Raw genomic sequence first — 18,553 nt, 5'->3', positions numbered from 1 at the left:
CTGGCCATCCACAGGCACCCACTGCCCCATGTGGCTCATTACTCCAAAAGCACGGAGCTGGACAAGAAGAGAGGGCAGCTCCGGAGCCTCCTCTTGCAGGAGCTGGCTCAGAAGAGCATGATGGCCCAGCCCAAGGACATGGTGGCCACCGTGGAGGGCTGGCTCTTCCGCCTCAACAGTGTGCTCCCCGAGGTGCGAGCGGGGCGCCGGGTGGGCGTGTCCTGAGGACCTGCGGGCCTGGCAGCACCTGACATGCGTCCCGCAGCCCCAGCAGAGCATCCCCGACGTGATGATCTGGCTGGTGTCCAAGGAGCAGCGCGTGGCCTTCGCACAGGTGCCGGCACACTCCATCCTCTTCTCCCCAGCAGGAGTGCGGCGCTCCGGCAGGTTCTGCGGGAGGACACAGAACCTTTTCCTGCAGGTGTGGAAGCGGGGTCCTCCGGGGAGGAAAGACCCACAAACACCCCCAAGGAGCAGCACCTCCCCCCCACACGGGGTCCTATGAACTGAGGGTTCACCAGTCGCCAGAGCAAGGCAGGGTTCCTGTCACTTGTCACCTCGCCGGGGACCAGGCAGGGTAACATAAAAGCCATTTGTGCCTGAGGGTTCCAGGGAGGCGAGTCGGGGACACGCCATCCCCCACGGGGAAGCTGCCCGGGCTACCTCTCAGGCACTACCTCCTGGCCAAGCAGGGCTGGAGTACCCCCCCCCCCCCCCAAACCTGTTTGCCCTTTGCCCCACGGTGGAAGAACCCTCGGGAGTACAGCTGAGTCCTGCTTGTTTTACAAGAACCGCCAGGACCTGGACCCCAGTTCCACCACTGTGGCAGGCCTTCCCTGTCCCTGCCCCCAGGGGTCAGCGTGCACGGCTGTAAAATGGGCCTGGTGAAGCGCGCCCCCTCGTGGTGGGGTGTGAGAGGCAGACGCGCACTGGGCCCTTAGCTCGGGGCCCTGTCCTCGTCCCCCCCCAGTTCTCAGGTATGCTGGAAGGTAGGCTCGCTGCAGCCAACTTTCACCCCAGCACCCGGCTCCAGGGGCTCAGGGAGAGACCCAGGGGGAGGGCTGGAGGCCCCCACCGCTGCCCCCAGGTCCTGCACCCTGGGGATTAAATGTATCTGCCTCAGTACCCCCAGGATAAAGAACAAAGGGACACTATGCCGGGCTACCTCCGAGTCTGCATGTGGCTGGGCAACGTGATGGACAGCAAGAATCTGCAGCTGCTACACAAGGGCGAAGTGGTGGTGTACGCAGAGACGGTGAGAGCGGGACTGGGAGCCGGAGCCTGCGGCCACCAGAGCAGGGCGGGTGAGGAGCCTGAGATCAGGGGCGGAGCCGTGGCCGGGGGCGGAGGCTAAGTCTGAGTTAGGGGTAGAGTCTATGAACCCTCAGACGCTTAACTGCGGGCAGAGCCTGGGGAAGGGAGAGTCTATGAGCAGGAGCAGCTTAGCTGTGGGCGGCCGTGGCCGGGGGCGGAGCCTACGCGGGGCGGAGCCTAGGTCTGGGGGAGGGGTAGAGTCTATGAACCTGGGCAGAAGCTTAGCTGGGGGCGGGGCCGGGCGGGAGTGAAGCCTGCGAGGGGCGGAGCCTAGGTCTGGGGATGGGGTAGAGTCTATGAACCCGGGCAGAAGCTTAGCTGGGGGAGGAGCCTTGGTCGGGGGCGGAGCCTGAGCAGGTGGAGTCTTGAACGGGTGCGGAACCTTGGGCGGGGCGGGGCGGAGACTGGGTGTGCTCCGCTGCAGTCCAGGGCCTGCAGACAGGGGCAGAGAAGAAAACGACTCCTATGCCACACACTCAGGGTCCCTTGTTGGCAGGTCCTCACGCGTGTGTGAGGGGCAGTTGAGTGGGTCTCTGGATTGGTCACTGTCTTCCCTGATGGAAGTGCTGGGAGTTTAACCCCGTTAGTTTAGGGAGTGGCAGGTGAACCAGGTTCAGACTCATGGGGGTTGTTGTCCATCACTCACATGTCAGCTAGGCCCCCTACGGGCCTCAACCCTCCAGAAAGGGAAGGCGGGGATGGTCCAAGCAGCTGGAATGAGGCATCTTCTCACAGAATCAAGCAAGATGGCCCCTTCCTCCCTGGCACAGGCCATGGTTTAGAAGATGTTATAGGAAGGGAAATAAAGCTTGAGTTTTAAACTTTGAACTTACAGAATGAGAGCTATTTTTTAAAATTGTTTCTAAAAGTGCATGTTGGCCAGAGAGATGATTCAAAGTTTTGCATGAGGGAGGCCTGGGTTCAGTCCAGGTCATCATATGGTCCTCCTAGCTCTGTGAGGGGTGCAGAGCCTAGCACTGCTGGGTGTGACCACCACACCATAAATAAAGCGTATGTTGCAGATGTGTAGGCCATTGAGGCATAGCTAGCCCTTATATAGGTCATGGAGACACTGGGATGGAGCCGGCGGGAGGGGGGGTCACATGTGCAAGGAGCAAAGTAGGTGGAATCTGTGGGGTGGAATGGGGCTCCTCAGGGTCAGTTCAGTTACTGTGGTGGGAGGAAGTGTCCTAGGATCCCCTCAGGCATACACCCCTCTCTGCCCCTCAGTGGGAGAGCTCCCTTCTGAGTCTCAGGCTTCTCGCCTGTGGAATGGGGGTATAAGACCCTAGGGTTCTGTAACTGGGCTCAGTCCTGGTGGGCTGCCCTGCTGTGCTGAATCGATGGGCAGAGGCAGAGTTGTGACAGAATGGGGCAGGCCAGACGAGAATGGGGATGCAGACCTGACATCTGCAGGCAGGCCTTTCTCTGGTAAATCACACATTCACTCCTGGTCCTGGGGCAGGGGTCACTCCTTGGGGGTGTCAAGCAGCCCAGAGTACGGTCAGGGTGGGACGCCCGTGAGCTCCTGGGGAGTAGTCAGCACTGGCTTCCCTTCCTTAGTACGAGAACGAAACCATGTTCAGAGGACAGTGGGGCAAAGAAAGGCTGTACCACTGCCCCAACTTCTCAGATGTCCTGTGCAAGAAGGCCCTGCCCAAGGAGAATTTCAAGACACCCCAGGGATGGCAGTGGCAGGGGCAGTGGAGAGTGGAGCCTCAGAGGAGGTAAGGTGGGATCTCGGTCTGTGTTCTACATCGTGCACCCCAGGAACTGACCCTTCTTTCCCAGAGGAGGATTCATTAGCAGCAGCCCAGAGGGGTGGCCACCCAGCCACTATCTCTGTTCCCATGGGGACAACAGCCCTGCCACCACCTTAAATGCCCGTCCCCACTGACAGGCTTGCCCTGTCATTTAAGGCCAAGTGGGTGGCCAGTATAGAAGGACCCCCTCAGTATAGGGGTGGGAATCAGCTCTGGGAGATGTGTTAGGAATGTGGGGTTTCGCTGCTCCCAGACTTCTCCTCGACATAGACATCAACAAGAGCCAAGTGGTGGAGGAAGTATACGAGAACCAACACCGGGATGCCACGGGTGCCTGGGTGCCTGCAGCCGTCCCCAACACCGATGTGGTGAGTGGGGGTGAAAGTCAACTCAAAGGAGGTGGTGGTGAAGGGGACAGGGGTGGGGTGGGTTTGCCCACTCCATTACCAGGGTGGGACCTTGGAAGATGGGTTGTGCTAGTGCATGAGTCCATACGGTCCCCATCAGAGCCTGGCCCCCCCCACATGGCCTGAGCCCCCAAGATGGTGGATAGAGATACTGTATATCAGAATATGAGGAGAAGCGGATGAAGGAATAACAAGTCTCTTCCCAGCCCTCACCCCAGGTGGTCTTGCCCCAGGGAAAGTCTGTAAGAGGCCAAACTAAGCCAGCACTGGCCCATGGAACTTTCTGTGAGGATGGAAATAGTCTATTTTTTTGTTTTGTTTTGTTGTATTTTTTTGTTTATCATATCTGGTGGTGCTCAGGGCTTGCCTGGCCCTCAAGGGTGACTCCTGGTGGGGCTTCAGGGGATCATATGGGATGTTGGGGATTGAATCAGGGTCAGCCATGTACAAGGCAAGCTGCTCCAAGGATGGGAATGTTCTGAACTTAATTGTCTGCATCTGAAACCCAGTCCTAAATTTTGTTTCATTCGGTATCCCCAGAGCTGTGCTTCAGTAGCACAAGTCTGACCTGGGGGCAGTCGCTGAGAGCCAGTCATGCGACTTGTTTTCAGCCATGACTGTGCTTATCTTCTGTTTATGGTAAGTGAGGATGGCTGATTTTTCATGAAGCCATGAATTCTGATTTCCCTCTAAAAAACACAATGATGGTTGGGGCTGGAGAGATAGTGCTGTTCAGCCCAGATTCAGGAGTTATCTCCGAACACAGCCGGCTAAGGGCCAAACAAGAAACAAACAAAAAGCAACAACAAAAACAATGTTGATGGGGCTGAGTTAAGGCTTACTGTCTTATATGCACTTATGGTCCCCCAGCACTGTCAGGGAAGAGGAACGATCTAAGCACAGCACCAGTAGTAAGCCCTGAGCACCATCAGGTGTGTCCTCTTCCCTCTCCCCCAAAATACATGCATTCACAGTTGAAAAAGGCCAGTCAGTAAAAGGAAATTTAAGTTTGTGTGAAGACTCATAGCAGTTGGTTTGCTCACGGAATGGGGCACTGGACCCAAGGAACGTGAATCAGTACCCAAGCAGGAGAGTAAGGCCCCCGTCCCCCCAGAACGGACAGCCTGTGGAGACCCGGCAGAACATGAAGTGCCCAGAGGGCTGGCACATCAAGAAGAACTGGACGGTGGAGCTGAACCATGCAGTGGACAATGAGGGTGCGTGTTCAGGCCGAGGACTGACGGCAGGACACTGGGGCTATTGGGTCCCACTCTGTCCTGGCCTCGGAGCCGCAAGGGGGGGACCTCCAGCTGCCAAGAACAGGGCCTCATCCTTCCCAAAAGAAATGGCCCCCAGTTTTGAGATAGGCCATGGCCCAGTGTTTAGACAGGCTGGTTGTCTGTCATTCCCTGAATCCCCCGTGCTTGAACAAGGGTGGGGCTGGGGTTTCCTGTGTGGTTGCGCCATGCTCAAGGCCAATTCCTTGACTTAGAACCCTGTGGGTATTTTTTTTTTCCTTTTTGGGTCACACCTGGTAATGCACAGGGGTTACTCCTGGCTCGTGCACTCAGGAATTACTCCTGGTGGTGCGCTCAGGGGACCATATGGGATGCTGGGAATAGAACCCGGATTGGCTACGTGAAAGGCCAGTGCCCTACTCGCTGTACTATTGCTCCAGCGCCCCTGTGGTTTTTTTTTAAATTTATTTTTTTAATTTTTCTTTGACCATGTGGCCTTATGTGGGTCATGCGACATCTCTGGGTCTCCCTCACCCTGGAGACAGCAGTGAGCTGGGGCCACCTGGTGTCATCTACCACACCTTCCCTTCCCACTCTGGGCCAAAGCCACCAGACCTCAGGAGTAGTTGTGCCCCGTTAGACTCCTGCTCTGGGGAGCCATCCCTAGGCCAGTCCAAAGCCTCCAAGCATCAGGGCACCTGGACGCCTGCATCCCTGGTCCTGCCCCTGCAGGCTGGGAGTACGGAGTGGGGGTCCCACCATCAGGCCAGCCACGCATCTGGAACTCCGTGGAGAAGACCTACTGCTCATGCCGCAGGCGCCGCTGGGCCCGGGTGCGCCTCCGGGACCACAGGAAGCTGAGCCCTGAGCAGGAGACACTCTCCTTTCTGCAGCTGGTGAGGCCCACCCGCATGGAGGGGCTGGCAGGGCCGGGGCCAGACCCCCGAGCCCATGGTCACTCACTTCCTTCCCCGCGGCCACAGCCCAGGCCAGAAGAGGACTGGGAGTATAGCAATGTTGTGGGCTCCAAGTACCAGCTGAACCCTCAGCCCAAGAGCCGCTTCCGCCGCCGCTGCTGGCACCGCAGCATGGTGCCCAGCAAGAAAGCAAGAGTCGCACCCATCTTCCTGCTGGAGGGATCCTTGGTAAAGGCTCTGCCTCCTCACATCCTGCAGCCAGGCTGACACAGAGGCTGGGGGGGTCAGGGCGCCACAAGCACCTTCTCGGGACTGGGACATGGACCTGAGGAGAGACCATCCCGGGCACAGGCTTTGGATCTGAACCAGATGGCTCAGGAAGAGAAGAAGGTGACAGAGACCAGCTTTTCCAGAAGGAGCAGTTTCTCTTTTATGTCTCAGCCAGAACCCGTGCAGTCAGTCGACCTGCCCTTCATCTACTGTGTCTTCGATGGTGAGCCTTGAATGGGCCTCCGCCTCTGAGGGCAGGGTGAGGAGACGGGGCCTGGGGCCAGCGGGTGTACTCAACTCTTCTCTTACCCAGAGCCCAACTACTACCAGCTTTTCTGCTATATCTACCAGGCCCGGAGCCTGATCTCCACCAACATCCTGACCTTCCAGGGTAGGTGGCAAGCACCCAGGGCCGCAAGGGTGTGTGGGGGAGGGGGTGATCCGTCAGTGTAAAGGAAGAGGGTGACAAAGACAGGGGTCCTCCCTCCAACCCCATGGTCACTCATGGTGCTAGTTTGTGGGAAAGAACAGGACCCAAGAAGACCAGGGCTGGAGAGAGAGCATAGCAGGTACCAGGGTCAATCTCCAGCACCCCATGTTGTCCCTGGAGAGGTTCCTGAATGCATTGCCAGGTGTGGCCAAAACACCAAGGGGCATGGAACCCAGGAGTACAGGGACACAGAGAAATAGCTCAGGGGGCTCAAAAAGAGCACATGCTTTGCATGTGGAACTGAGTGTGATCCCCGGTGCCCAGTGGTCTCATGAGCACTATTTTAACCTAAAACAGCCAAGAGGAGTACAGGCAGGACTGCTCTTGGGGGTTCCCCTATGCCACCAACACGGGGGAGTTGGAGGGGCTTCATCCAGTGAGGGGATCCCTAGGCCTCAGGTGGGGAATGAGTTTGGCTGGCCGAGAGCAGACGTGTGTGAAGGCAAGCAAGGGGAGCACTTGGGGCCAGAGTATCCCTGTGTGATAAGGGAGGTGAGGGTGGGGGGCAACTGCTGGCCTGCATGGAAGCAGCCCACGGGGGTCCCGGGAGGAGACAGGACTGGTGTCAGGGACATCACAAGTGGCCTTGTTTCGGGGGTGCTGGCAGGTGTCTCCTGTGTTCCTGCACCCACACATTAGGAGGGCCCCAGGGCCAGGGCACCCACTGACCCACCAAAGGACTGCCTTTGTGCCTCAATGTCCTGAGCTCCTGCTTGGGGCCACTGGGCTCCCTTGGTTATGCCCTGAGAAGTGGACATGGATGGAAGCAAACGATCAGGGTCCTGGAGATTTGCTACTTCACTCAGGAGCTAACATTGAGGTGACTTCCGGGGGTGTCGGCTGGGACCTCCCCATGTCGCAGTCCTGGGCGGCAGTAACCAGAGGCAAGAAGCACCTGGCTGAGGGCTCAGAGCAGCGCCCCCATCCCCCTGCCAGGGCCCTTCGTCCGGGCGGTCTTCCTCAACCACAGCCAGTGCACGCAGACCCTGAGCAGCTCCACCGTGCCCACGTGGGCCCAGACACTCATCTTCCACCACCTGCTCCTGAACGAGAGCCCCCAGGACACCCGGGAGAGCCCCCCACTCGTGATTCTGGAGCTGTGGCAGCATGACTCCCAGGTGATGGGCTGGGAGTGGGGGTAGTGGGTCGGGTTCCACAGAGCCTGTGGCTGGGCTCTGGGCATCCAGTTGATGTGAAATCCCACCCCCCACCCCCTGCTCTCCAGGGCAGGGAAAGCTTGTGGGGACGGAGCATGTGTGTCCCGAAGGTTTGGCTGGATGTCCAAAACAGGATCCTGTATCCCATGAGGTGGTGTCCGCTCATCAACCAACTGGGGGAGGAAGAGGGCGAGATCCTGGCCTCCTGTGAGCTGTTCTTGGAGACAGAGGTACTGGGGTGCCCCGCCTGCCGTCCCCACCACAAGCCCCGAAGCTACACCCGAAGAAAGGGCCCGGACCCCATCTGGGCTCGGCGCCATGGGTTGCCCAGTCTCTCTGCTGCCCTGCCACTAGCCCTGCCCTTGGCACCGACCCTATCAGGGAATGGGGTGCACTACAGCCCCTCACACTCCACCTCCTCCTTCAGAAACTCAAACAGAAACTGCCCATCTTCAATATCCCCTGGAAGAATGGGGTCTACGCTCTCCCCAAGAACATCCAGCCTGTGATGAAGAAAATGGTTATTGAGGTGATGAGGGGGAGGGGGTGGGGAGGAGTCGCAGGGACCCCATCCTCAGCAGCTGAGCATTGCAGAGCTGTCTCTGCTGCCCCCCGTGGGCCCTCTTGGTGAGCTGATCCAAAGTCTGAAGCCCACAGTGTGTGTGGCCTGTTGGGAGGCAGCAGAGAAGCAAAGAGCCTCAAGAGGTTCAGTATTTTACCTTGTTATTCAGTTATTTTAAGTCCCTGTCGAGGGGCTGGAGAGACAGTACAGTGGGTAGGGTGCTTGCCTTGCATGCAGCCAACCTGGACTCAATCCTCGGCACACCATGTGGTCTTTCAAGCCTGCCAGGAGTGCAGAGCCAAGAGTAAGCCCTGAGCACCGCAGAGTGTGGCCCCAAAACAAAGGGCTCAGCCTTCCTTGGGCACGGAGAGGCTGCATAGGGGTGGGGTGGGGGTGGGGGTTCAGAGCTGCACTATAGAACTAGCCCCGGCTAACTTCCCAGTCAGCCAGCATGAGCGTGTGAGTCAGGGGTCCTTGTGAACACCTGTTTGCCTGGCCACCTGCTGGACCAGGACATAAGGCAGGCTGGCAAACCCTGTGATGGCCCCTGATGCGGGGTCTGGACCTTGCCAGGGCGCCACACCAGGGTGCTGAGTCTCAGACTGCTCTCGGGTCCAAGCCAGCATCTCTCTAAAGAGTATAAGGGGCGCCTGCAACATCGAGGCCCTGAGCAGTCACTTTGAACACTCACTCAGGAGAATTCCAGAGAGGCCAGACCAGGTGCAGGAGGGGAAGGACCACAAGGACAGTCTCCAGGCCAGGAGGACAAGCTGGTACCTGCACGGGGCAGGGTCCCTGGGACTCCCCCGGAGCCTCCTCTCTTTTCTGGCAGATCCTGGCCTGGGGCCTCCGGAACCTGAAGTACGTGGGCTCCCCCCAGCTCCTTGTGGAGTGCTGGCAAGAGACCCTACAGACACGGCCCATCCCCAACTTCCAGACCAACCCCAACTTCAATGAGCCCATCCTCTTCCTCACGCTGGTGTGGAACCTGCCTGCAGGGGGTCCCCGTGGGGGTGGGGGTGGGACCCGCGCAGCCTCACCATCGTCTCTCTCTCCTGGCTGCAGTTCATGCCCATGCAGGAGTCCTACATGACGCCCCTCATGCTGAAGGTGCTGGATACCCAGAAGTATGGCCAGCGCAGTGTGGTGGGTCAGACCAGCATCAGCTCCCTCCAGCCCTACATCTGTGATCCTTGGGCTTCTGACTATGTGCCCCCAAAGCTCCCAGGTAAGGCCCTTCCTCCTGGCCCTGCCCACCCAGCTAGCAGCAGTGGGGAAGGTCCTGGCTGCCCTTTTCCTGAGATTCCCCCTTGCTTTCTCCACACAGTGCTCTCTATCAGGAGACTGACGGTGAGCGAGGCCACCCCGCCCTCCTCTCTTCTCCTCTCCTCCTTCCCCACACCTCTCCCTTCCATCCTTCCTCTTCCTCCTCGCCCCTCTCCTCTCCTGCACAATTGTTCCTGGGGGGGAGGGTAGACCAAACAGCTCACACTTCGCCATCAGCGCCAGGGTGAGGCGTGATTAACTGTACACCAGAACTTTGCAGCATGACCCCCAAAACTACCACTGGCTGAGTTCTTTAGAAATCTTGAGAACACAGCAGGGGCCCAGAGTGATAGTACAGTGGGTAGAGTGCTTGCCTTGCACACAGCCAACCCAGGTTCAATCCTTAGCACCTCATATGGTTCCCAGAGCACCACCACCAGGAGTGATTCCTAAGCGCAGAGCCAGGAGTAATCCTTGAACGTAACTGGGTGTGGTTCACCACCCCACCCCGTCCTGGCAAAAATAAATAAATCTTGATAGCAGAGAGCAGATGGGGGCACAACCCAGGCATCAGCATTTTCCAAGTCCCCCTTCCTGCCCAGTCTGGGTAGGTTTGCACGTTGCTGTCATTTTTGTCAGTTTTTTTTTTTTTTTTGGGGGGGGGGCAGTGGCACACACACAATACTCAGGAACTGCACCTGGTACAGTTAGGAGGTTGCTCAAGACGGGCTCTGGGGTCCCCAGGAGCAGGCACACGCTATCGCCCAGGCCCCAGTGTGTGCTTGGAGCAGTAGCTATCATGCGTGAACATGTCATGCGTGAACAGTGTCTGGGGCCACTCTGAGCAGACCCACATTCTGATGACCCCAAGTGGGATTGGTGTGATACTTGCGGTACCTCCAAGCCTCCCCAAGTTCAGGCTGAAGCTGTGGGCAAAAAAGAACTCCTTGTCTCCCTCACCCCCAGGCCCAAAGGAGAAGATTCCAAAATTCCATGGCCCATGGGAGTGGCGGAGGGGCTGGGCACTGAGCCCCCCTCACTCTGGCTCCCACCAGAGCGGGGCTGCCTGGCTCCCCGCTGCTCACGGTCTGTCTTACAGCTCCTTGGTTACTTCTATGAGAAGTTTTGGCCGAAGGTCAGCAAAGTCCAGGTGAGGGAGGCTCTGCCTGGGAACAGGACTCGAGCAGGTGGTATGGGGCAGGGCCCAGGACGCTCTCCCCACAGGACAATCTCCAGTACGATGTGGACTGGTGGAGCAAGCTGTTCTGGGCCACAGGATTGGACCAGCAGACCCAGGAGTACAAGTACAAGGACTACTTCCCCCTTGAGGTTTGGAGACCCCTCCAGGGAGTTGGCACCGAGCACTAGCCTGGCCACCAGTGGAGCAGACACTCTGGGGAAGGATCTGAGGGCTGGTGGCAAGTCGGCCTGCTATGGACTGATGGTCCGGCCTCTGCAACCCCTGCAGGTGTATGACTGTGAGCTAGAGGCGGTGCCTGCCTTCGAGGGCCTGCAGGACTTCTGCCAGACCTTCAAACTCTACCAGGGGCAGCCCAAGGTGGACAGCCCTGTCGTGGGGGAGTTCAAGGCACGCAACCTCCTTCCCCCACACTGCCTAAGCAGCCTGGCCCGGAGCCCTTCTGCACCCAGAAACCCCTGTGTGGGTCCTAGCTTCTGGTGGTACTTCTCAATGCTGGGGCTGGGAGCACCTGAAACACGGTTTGCAGGGGCTGGGGCAGGCTGGAGAGCCAGTACAGCAGCAAAGCACTGGCCAGGCAGGCAACCAGGAACTCCCCTGAGCCTGAGTGCAGAACTAGGAGTGCCTGAGTATCACTGCGTGTGGAGCAAAAATTAAAAACAAAACCAAAAAGCAATGATCTGGGAATTGGGGGCAGCAGAGAACGGGGTATGTACAGACTTACCTGTGGTGACCCCAGGACCAGAGCCTTCTTCACCCTGCCTCTGGCCTGTGTTTGAGACGCACTCTGGCAACCAGAGCTCACCCCATGACCAGGGGGCCTTGCCCACACCCTCCTCCCACAGACCCCCCACACACCCAAGTCACACTCATGCCGGCCTCCACCCATCCTCTCCTGGGCATTGCTGGGTACCCCCTGGAGAGCCTAACCGAGGAGGGTGGCATAGCCAAGCTGAAAGCCACCAACCCTCCTGCATGCCCCCACAGGGCCTTTTCCGTATCTACCCCATTTCGGAGGACCCCAATGACCCCAGGCCCCCCCGCCAGCTCCGATTCCACCCCGACAAGGAGGATTTCCCTCAGGAGTGCCTGGTGCGGGTGTACATCATCCGGGCCATCAACCTGCAGCCCCAGGACACCAACGGCCTGGTAATGAGCAACTCCCCCGCCCACAGCCCCAGGGGGCCCCTCAGACTGCTAACTGCTGCTTGTGTGTGTCCCTCCTGACCGCCTGAGTCACCCAGATGCCCCATTTCCTGTTCTCCCCTGACTTCTGACTCCAGTGTGACCCTTACGTGATGCTGAAACTGGGAAAGGTGGTGCTGGGCACCCGCGACAAGTACCAGCCCAACACTCTGGACCCCATCTTCGGCATGTGAGTTGCTCCCATTCAGCAGGTCCTGCTCTTCTCCTTACCATGCCTGGAGAGAGCTCCAGCTCTGACCCCCAAGTTCATAGTGGGAAGCCTTCCACACTCCGGGCACTCAGTAGAGGGGCGACGGATGCTCTCCCCCTCTTTCTCTAACACTCTCTCTGGGGATGGAGGTTGGGGTCCAACGCCTATAAGATATTACTTCCGGGGGCAAGGGAGACAACTCTAGTGGCTGAGCACATTGGGCACTCCAGAGGCCTGAGTTCTCTCCCGAGAACCCTATGCCCCCCAGAAGATCTCCAGGGTGGCCCTGGTGGCCCCAAAGCGCCCAACTGTGAGGTATGCATGAAAAATCCTAACTGCACACTCCTACCTAAAACACTGCTTGGCATGGCCCCTAGTTAAAAAAAAAAGTATTTCCAGCCATAACTGGGGGGCTAGTCATTGTTCATAAAAGTCATGAGGCTCTGCCCCCATCTTCACTGGGATTAAGCAGAGGGTGGAGCACAGGCCTGGAGACAAAGATGCCAGGGACGAAGGTGGCTAGTAACAAGCCCCCAGTCTGCATGTCTGACGCCCTTGCCCTAGGATGTTTGAGCTGAACTGCACCATCCCCCTGGAGAAGGACCTGGAGATCCAGCTGTACGACTTTGACCTGTTTTCCCCCGATGATAAGATCGGAACCACCATCATCGACCTGGAAAACCGACTCCTGTCTGGCTTTGGAGCTCGCTGTGGGATCCCCAAATCCTACTGCCTGTGAGAGAGAACTCAGCTGGAGAGGGCAGGAGAGAATCCCAGCGCCCTCAGCCCTTGCCAGGGCTGCATCCGGGAACTACGATGGCTCCTGTGCTAGCTCTGCCCTCCTGCTGCCTACCAGTCACCCCACTGCTCATCCTGTTTCTCCCTTCTCCCTACACATATCCACAGGTCGGGGCCCTTCCAGTGGCGTGATCAGGTGCCCCCCACTGTCCTCTTGGAACAGCATGCCAGGCGGAAGGGGCTGTCTCGGCCCGTGTTCAACATGGAAGAGGACACGGTGTTTTACAACGGGACAGTGTTCAAGCTGAAGCACTTTGGTGAGCCCAGCCTGCCAAGAGGCCCGGGGAGCGGGGAGGCCTGCCCAGGAGACGGGAAGACTAATGGCGCATACTGCCTGCCTTCCCCTCCAGAGCCCCAGACCCCTCGTCTGCCTTATCTGGGGCCGAAGAAAGAACGCCTAGCCCTGCATGTCCTGCGCCTGCAGGGGCTGGTCCCTGAGCATGTGGAGACCCGCACGCTGTACAGTGAGAGCCAGCCAGGCATTGACCAGGTAGGAGACTGTCGGTGCTACCCGCAGAGAGCTGGGCGCCCATTCCCAGGGCACAGACAAGGTAAGGTGGGGGGAGGAGAAATCACACATTCACCTTTGTGCCAGCCCTGGAGGTGAGCAGGCTGCATAAATGGTGATGGCAAGAAGTTTCCAGGGAGGCATGTCAGCACTGATGGAGAAGGCGCCTGGGGTCAATACCCAACCAGATGGTTTGAAAGAGGGCATTTCTCTTCCAGGGTGAGTGGTGTCACTTGTCCCACCCTCTTCCTCACCATTTTCATCTTCCTCAGACCTCAGTGCTCTGTGGACTGTTTATCCTTAGGATGTGCACGGCAAAGCCTGGCAAGCTACCTGTGACGTATTCAATATGCCAAACACAGTAACAAGTCTCAAAAATGGAGACGTTACTGGGCCTGCTCGAGCAAATTGATGAACAACAGGAGGACAGTGTTTGACAGTGTGTTTATAGAGCATAAGGGAAAAAGAGACTTGGGATTCTGGCTTAATCATCTAGTTTCTTCAGAGTCAGGGCTAGAAGACACCAGCCTCTCCCAGTACCCCAGAGAAATCAGAGAGGGGAAGAGAGAGCACAAGGATTAAATCTCTTTCCTTGCACATGGTGAATCTGGGTTCGATCCCCAGCCACACAGGGTCTCCCAAGCGATCCCTGAGCTCAGAGCCAGGATTAAGCCCTTCACATCTCTGGGTGTGGTCCCCAAACAAAGAATGGACAAGCAGGGGGGAACTGATGGACAATTGCTCAAGTTCCTTCACTCACAAATGTCTCACAGATACATCCTGCCCTCCATGTGGGCAACACAGTTCCAACAGACTTTGGTACCTGGACCAGGACTCCCCAGGCCCCCATACCACAAACAGAAGCCAGCAAACCAATCTATCTCCACTGTAGGGAAAGGTGCAGTTGTGGGTGGACCTCTTCCCCAAGAAGCTTGGGCTTCCTGGTGCTCCCACCATCATCAGTCCCAGAACTGCTAAGAGGTGAGTGAAAAAAACCTGCCAGTCTCTGCACAGCTCGTACAGCCTGACCGGTCCAATGCTCTGGGGCTGACACCTGGTCACACTCTTCCTCCACGGGAGCTTTCTTCCCTTGGCCCCCCTCCTCACTTCTCAATGAAGCCCGACTCATGTGGGCATGAAGGGCCCAGGGCCCTCCTCCCTCCTGAGGCTGCAGTCATGGAGCTAGTCACTCAGGGAGGCCTGAGAGCTTGGTGACTGCAGGTACGAGCTGCGCTGTGTCATCTGGGAAACGGCTGAGGTAGAGCTGCAGGACATCAGTATAAGCACCGACAAAATGAGTGACATCTACATCAAAGGGTGCGTGAGGCCTGGTACCCCTGCATGTCCCTGGGGCTGTGACTCCCATGGGTCTCCCCAGGGGCTCAAGCAGATCCCACCCCCAGATGACAGGCCTTTTGCCGCAGGTGGTTATCTGGGCTCGAGAAGGACATGCAGAGTACAGATATCCACTACCAATCCCTGGGGAAAGCCGACTTCAACTGGCGCTTCATCTTCCCCTTTGACTACCTGCCTGAGGAGCAAATGTGCGTCCTGAGCAAGAAGGTAACAGGCCGGGTGGGTGCGCTCCTGCCCCCCACGCCCTTCAGGGAGGCCTGCAAGCTGCCCTAGTGCACGTGGAAGGGGACCTGAGATGAAACCCTCCACTGGACAGCCTACTGGCTGCAATGGACCAGAGACACTCCAAGCAGATCCGTAACATACCCTCCGGCCACCCTCCAGGACTATGTCTGGAGCCTGAACCCCACATCACAAAAGTTCCCAGCCCGGCTCATCATCCAGGTCTGGGACAATGACATCATCTCTGCGGATGACTTCCTAGGTGAGACCCTGCCTGTGACCCAGGACCACAGGACAGGGCGCGCCTTCCTACTGACGGCATCTCTCCACTCAGGGATGCTGGAGCTGAATCTCTCCAACATGCCATTCCCAGCCAAGAAATCCAGGCAGTGCTCCATCAGGTTGATGGAAAGTGACCCCAGATGGCCCTACTTCCAGCCTCAACGCTTCTCCCTCTTCAAGAAGAAGACTGTGACTGGCTGGTGGCCGTGTCAGGCCCTTAAGGAAAATAAATGGTACATGTCGGTAAGCGCCCAGGGGAGGCATCCACTGCCTGGGCTGTCATGGGTCTTGATTCTCACAGATTCTCACTTTTCCCTCCTGGTACTGGAAAGAGTGAGCTCAATAGGCTGGAGCACATGCTCTGCATGGGGGAGTTCTGGGTCCAATCCCTGGTGCTACATGATCCCGAGAGCACCACAGGGTCAAGCCCTGAGCTCGAAGTCAGGAGTAAACTATTCTGGAGCACCATCAAGTGTGGCCCCCAAACAAAACAAAAAGCTCTTCTTACTCTTTCAAACTGAGCTCAGTCCCCTTCCCCCTCCCCCTCCCCCCCCCCCCCGGACATTTTTAGGGTAAAATAAAGATGACGCTGGAGGTGCTGACAGAGAAGGATGCTTTACTCAAGCCCACAGGCCGAGGCCATTCAGAGCCCAACCAGTATCCTACACTCTATCCTCCCGTGTAAGGTTCCATTTGCACGGTATGGGGGACCTACAAAGGGAGGGGCCAGATGTCCCAAGTCCACAGCTCAAATCAGGAGAGAATAAAGAGATGAAGTGGGGGAGACAGGAACAGGCCCAGGCCTGGGCTGGTGGCAGCAGCCTCCCTCTGCCCCCCATTCTCTGACATCTCTGCATGTGGACAGGCGGGCCTCCAGCTTCATCAGATGGCTTCGGGCACCTTTCCGAACTTTCAGCTATGTTTTGTGGAGACGCTATCGATACAAACTCTTGATCAGCTTGATCCTATCGGTTATAGGGCTTTTGCTATTCAACTTCATCTATTCTGCTCCGGTGAGTGACAGTCATGGGGACGAGGACGAGGCACTGGTCGCTCTTGGAGTTGTTACCTCAAGCTAGCCAGTGCCTCTTCTCTCTAGAACTATTTGGCCATGTCCTGGATCAAACCTGAACTCCGGATGATTAGTTCTGCTAACCTTAAAAATAGTGTGCCAGTCGAGAGGTCTCTTCCATCCTCTGCAGCCAGCATGTGAACCTAAGGTCTACAGAAGACTCAGTTAAGACTCCCCCTAGAATCCACTTGAGTGAGAGGGGAGTCGCTCAAAGGTCCTCTCCCAGACGATCCGTCATTTTGCTTAGCTTTTCTCCTACCCAGCAGCGCTCCTTGGGCAACTCCTATTTCTGTCTTTTAAGACACACGCGGGAAGCCTCTGGTATTCTGGCTGTTCTCTTCCAAAATCGCTTTCAACAAGGAGGGCAGAGTTGTAATTTTCCTGAAACTAAAATAAACAAGTTTTATAACATTGCTGCCTGATAATTTAGGGGTACGGTGTTGGATGCTTGGAGCCATACGGAAGTCTGAAACCTCCAGTCTTCAGACAAGACTCTCGGGAAAATAGTGCCCTCTTTCTGCACCACCTCCAGGCCTTCGGGTCTCTGCCTAGCAGTGGGACAACGGAAGGACAGGGGATTTAGGAGAACAATGCCTCTACGGGACAGGCAGACCTGTTCTCACCTGGGGCCACGGGACAAGCAGATGAGTCTCAAGCGAGCGCAGAGCCACAGCATGGGCCAGGCACCTCCCTCTCGTGATCAGACCTGGGATCACATGCCCACAATTCTAGAAAAGCTCCAGCTGGCGCAGTTGTTGCCCTGCGTATGTTTTCCCTAAAGTAGCCCCAGGCTTGGTGGGGTCATTTTCATGACTTCCATGCCCTCTTTCTAAAAAAGCTACAGGGGAGGCCAGAGTGAAAGTACAATAGTAGGGTGCTTGCCTTGCATGCTGTAGAACCCCAGCATCCCATATGGTCCTTTGAACCCACCAGGAGTTATCCATGAGTGCAGAGTCAGGAGTAAGCCCTGAATACCTCCAGAGGTGGCCCCCAAAACAAAAAAATTAAAAGCCTCCAGGGGATCAGAATTTGTTTACTGGGCTGGAGTACAGGCTTTGTACACTTTGTACACAGGCCCAGGTTCACTCCCCAGCACCACATGGTCCCCCAAGCACTGCCAGGAGTGACTCCTGAGCACTAAGCTGGAGAAGTCCCTGAGCACCACCAGCTATGACCCAAAACCCAAAACTCTCTGGAGCACATGCTCTGCATGTAGCATCCCTTGAATTTGATCCCAGAACTACATGGTTCCACAAGCATTGCCAAAGCAACCCCCAAGGCAGCCCCTGAGCACCACTGGGTGTAGCCCCCAAATAAATACATATATAAAAATACAAAGCCCAAAGGAGCTCAGCACCAGAAAACCTCCTAAGCAAAATGTCTGATATCACACACACACACACACACACACACACACACACACACACACACACACACAACTATACACAACTCCATGAGAGCACCCGTATGTCTGACCTTACACATATGCATACACCCCATTCCATAATGACCTCACACAGCACACACATACCACCCCATGAAAGAAATGACTTTTACAGCACTGTCATCCCAGGTGTGATATTTCAGGTCACCCCACCACAGGGTTCTATCCAATCTCTCCTGGAACTCAAAAAGAACAAAAAGTCATCTGCTTTTTTTAGTACTACTTGCTCCTAAGGCCAAGTTCAAGGTCACAGTATGTCCTCTGGCACTCACCCCCCTTTAATTCCATTTGCAACATGACAGCCTCTGATGTGCATGGAAGACAGGCGAGAGCAGTGAGCAAAATGCCCAGATGGAAACGCAGACCCAGCCCACTCCTTTCTTTCTGGACATGGCTGTGGTGGGCTTTCCCAAGCCAGAAAAGTGCGAAGCTTGAGAAGCTTGAGCATCAGGGGCCTCTAGACCCCTCCCAGGAGGAAGGACACTAAGTGAGAAACTCATGTTTGATTTTCTATTAGCCATTTTAAGAATTCCCTTATGCTACAAAAGTGTACGGTGACTAAGTTCTGAGTGTCAGGCCCTTGAGTTGGCGACTGTGACCACAGGTAGACAGCTGAGCAGTGACCCCCATCAGATAAGGCAGTGGACTTTGGAGGCTTATACTCAGTCTCTGCAGCTTGACTGAGTCTCCAGGCGTCAAGAGTATGTTCCAACTGTGTAACACCACAACTGTGTCTCCTCCACTAGGAAGAGGAAGCAGATCTCTTCCTCCTTGGGTCATAGAATCCATGCTGAATCTCTGTGAAAGCAGCTTCCTCACATTTGGAGCCCTCAAAGTGGAATTCCCCAAATCATGAAAAACCATGCAGCGAAACGCTCCAATGACCCCACCCC

At 56.7% G+C, this 18,553-nt stretch overlaps 1 protein-coding gene across 1 annotated transcript in view; it reads left to right on the top strand.

Annotated features, from left to right (window-relative positions):
* The window catches only part of FER1L5 (fer-1 like family member 5), a 55,662-nt gene extending 39,305 nt beyond the window's left edge, over window positions 1–16,357 (top strand). The window contains exons 22-53 of the mRNA XM_056129055.1: window positions 15–192; window positions 266–421; window positions 1,124–1,255; window positions 2,878–3,041; window positions 3,331–3,445; window positions 4,599–4,701; window positions 5,455–5,650; window positions 5,711–5,867; window positions 6,081–6,132; window positions 6,223–6,300; window positions 7,336–7,517; window positions 7,625–7,786; window positions 7,984–8,085; window positions 8,951–9,097; window positions 9,184–9,346; window positions 9,446–9,468; window positions 10,484–10,534; window positions 10,609–10,713; window positions 10,853–10,972; window positions 11,570–11,731; window positions 11,866–11,957; window positions 12,543–12,713; window positions 12,885–13,033; window positions 13,127–13,266; window positions 14,177–14,265; window positions 14,506–14,601; window positions 14,709–14,847; window positions 15,025–15,124; window positions 15,197–15,387; window positions 15,716–15,825; window positions 16,010–16,157; window positions 16,244–16,357. Coding sequence (XP_055985030.1) covers window positions 15–192; window positions 266–421; window positions 1,124–1,255; window positions 2,878–3,041; window positions 3,331–3,445; window positions 4,599–4,701; window positions 5,455–5,650; window positions 5,711–5,867; window positions 6,081–6,132; window positions 6,223–6,300; window positions 7,336–7,517; window positions 7,625–7,786; window positions 7,984–8,085; window positions 8,951–9,097; window positions 9,184–9,346; window positions 9,446–9,468; window positions 10,484–10,534; window positions 10,609–10,713; window positions 10,853–10,972; window positions 11,570–11,731; window positions 11,866–11,957; window positions 12,543–12,713; window positions 12,885–13,033; window positions 13,127–13,266; window positions 14,177–14,265; window positions 14,506–14,601; window positions 14,709–14,847; window positions 15,025–15,124; window positions 15,197–15,387; window positions 15,716–15,825; window positions 16,010–16,157; window positions 16,244–16,357 — 4,087 coding nt within the window. The remainder of the gene's footprint in view (window positions 1–14; window positions 193–265; window positions 422–1,123; window positions 1,256–2,877; window positions 3,042–3,330; window positions 3,446–4,598; window positions 4,702–5,454; window positions 5,651–5,710; window positions 5,868–6,080; window positions 6,133–6,222; window positions 6,301–7,335; window positions 7,518–7,624; window positions 7,787–7,983; window positions 8,086–8,950; window positions 9,098–9,183; window positions 9,347–9,445; window positions 9,469–10,483; window positions 10,535–10,608; window positions 10,714–10,852; window positions 10,973–11,569; window positions 11,732–11,865; window positions 11,958–12,542; window positions 12,714–12,884; window positions 13,034–13,126; window positions 13,267–14,176; window positions 14,266–14,505; window positions 14,602–14,708; window positions 14,848–15,024; window positions 15,125–15,196; window positions 15,388–15,715; window positions 15,826–16,009; window positions 16,158–16,243) is intronic.
* Window positions 16,358–18,553: the final 2,196 nt, after the last annotated feature.

The sequence above is a fragment of the Sorex fumeus genome, unplaced genomic scaffold, assembly GCF_029834395.1.
Source record: "Sorex fumeus unplaced genomic scaffold, SorFum_2.1 ptg000006l, whole genome shotgun sequence".
Lineage (NCBI taxonomy): Eukaryota > Metazoa > Chordata > Mammalia > Eulipotyphla > Soricidae > Sorex > Sorex fumeus.
This window is presented reverse-complemented; position numbering and strand designations above follow the sequence as displayed.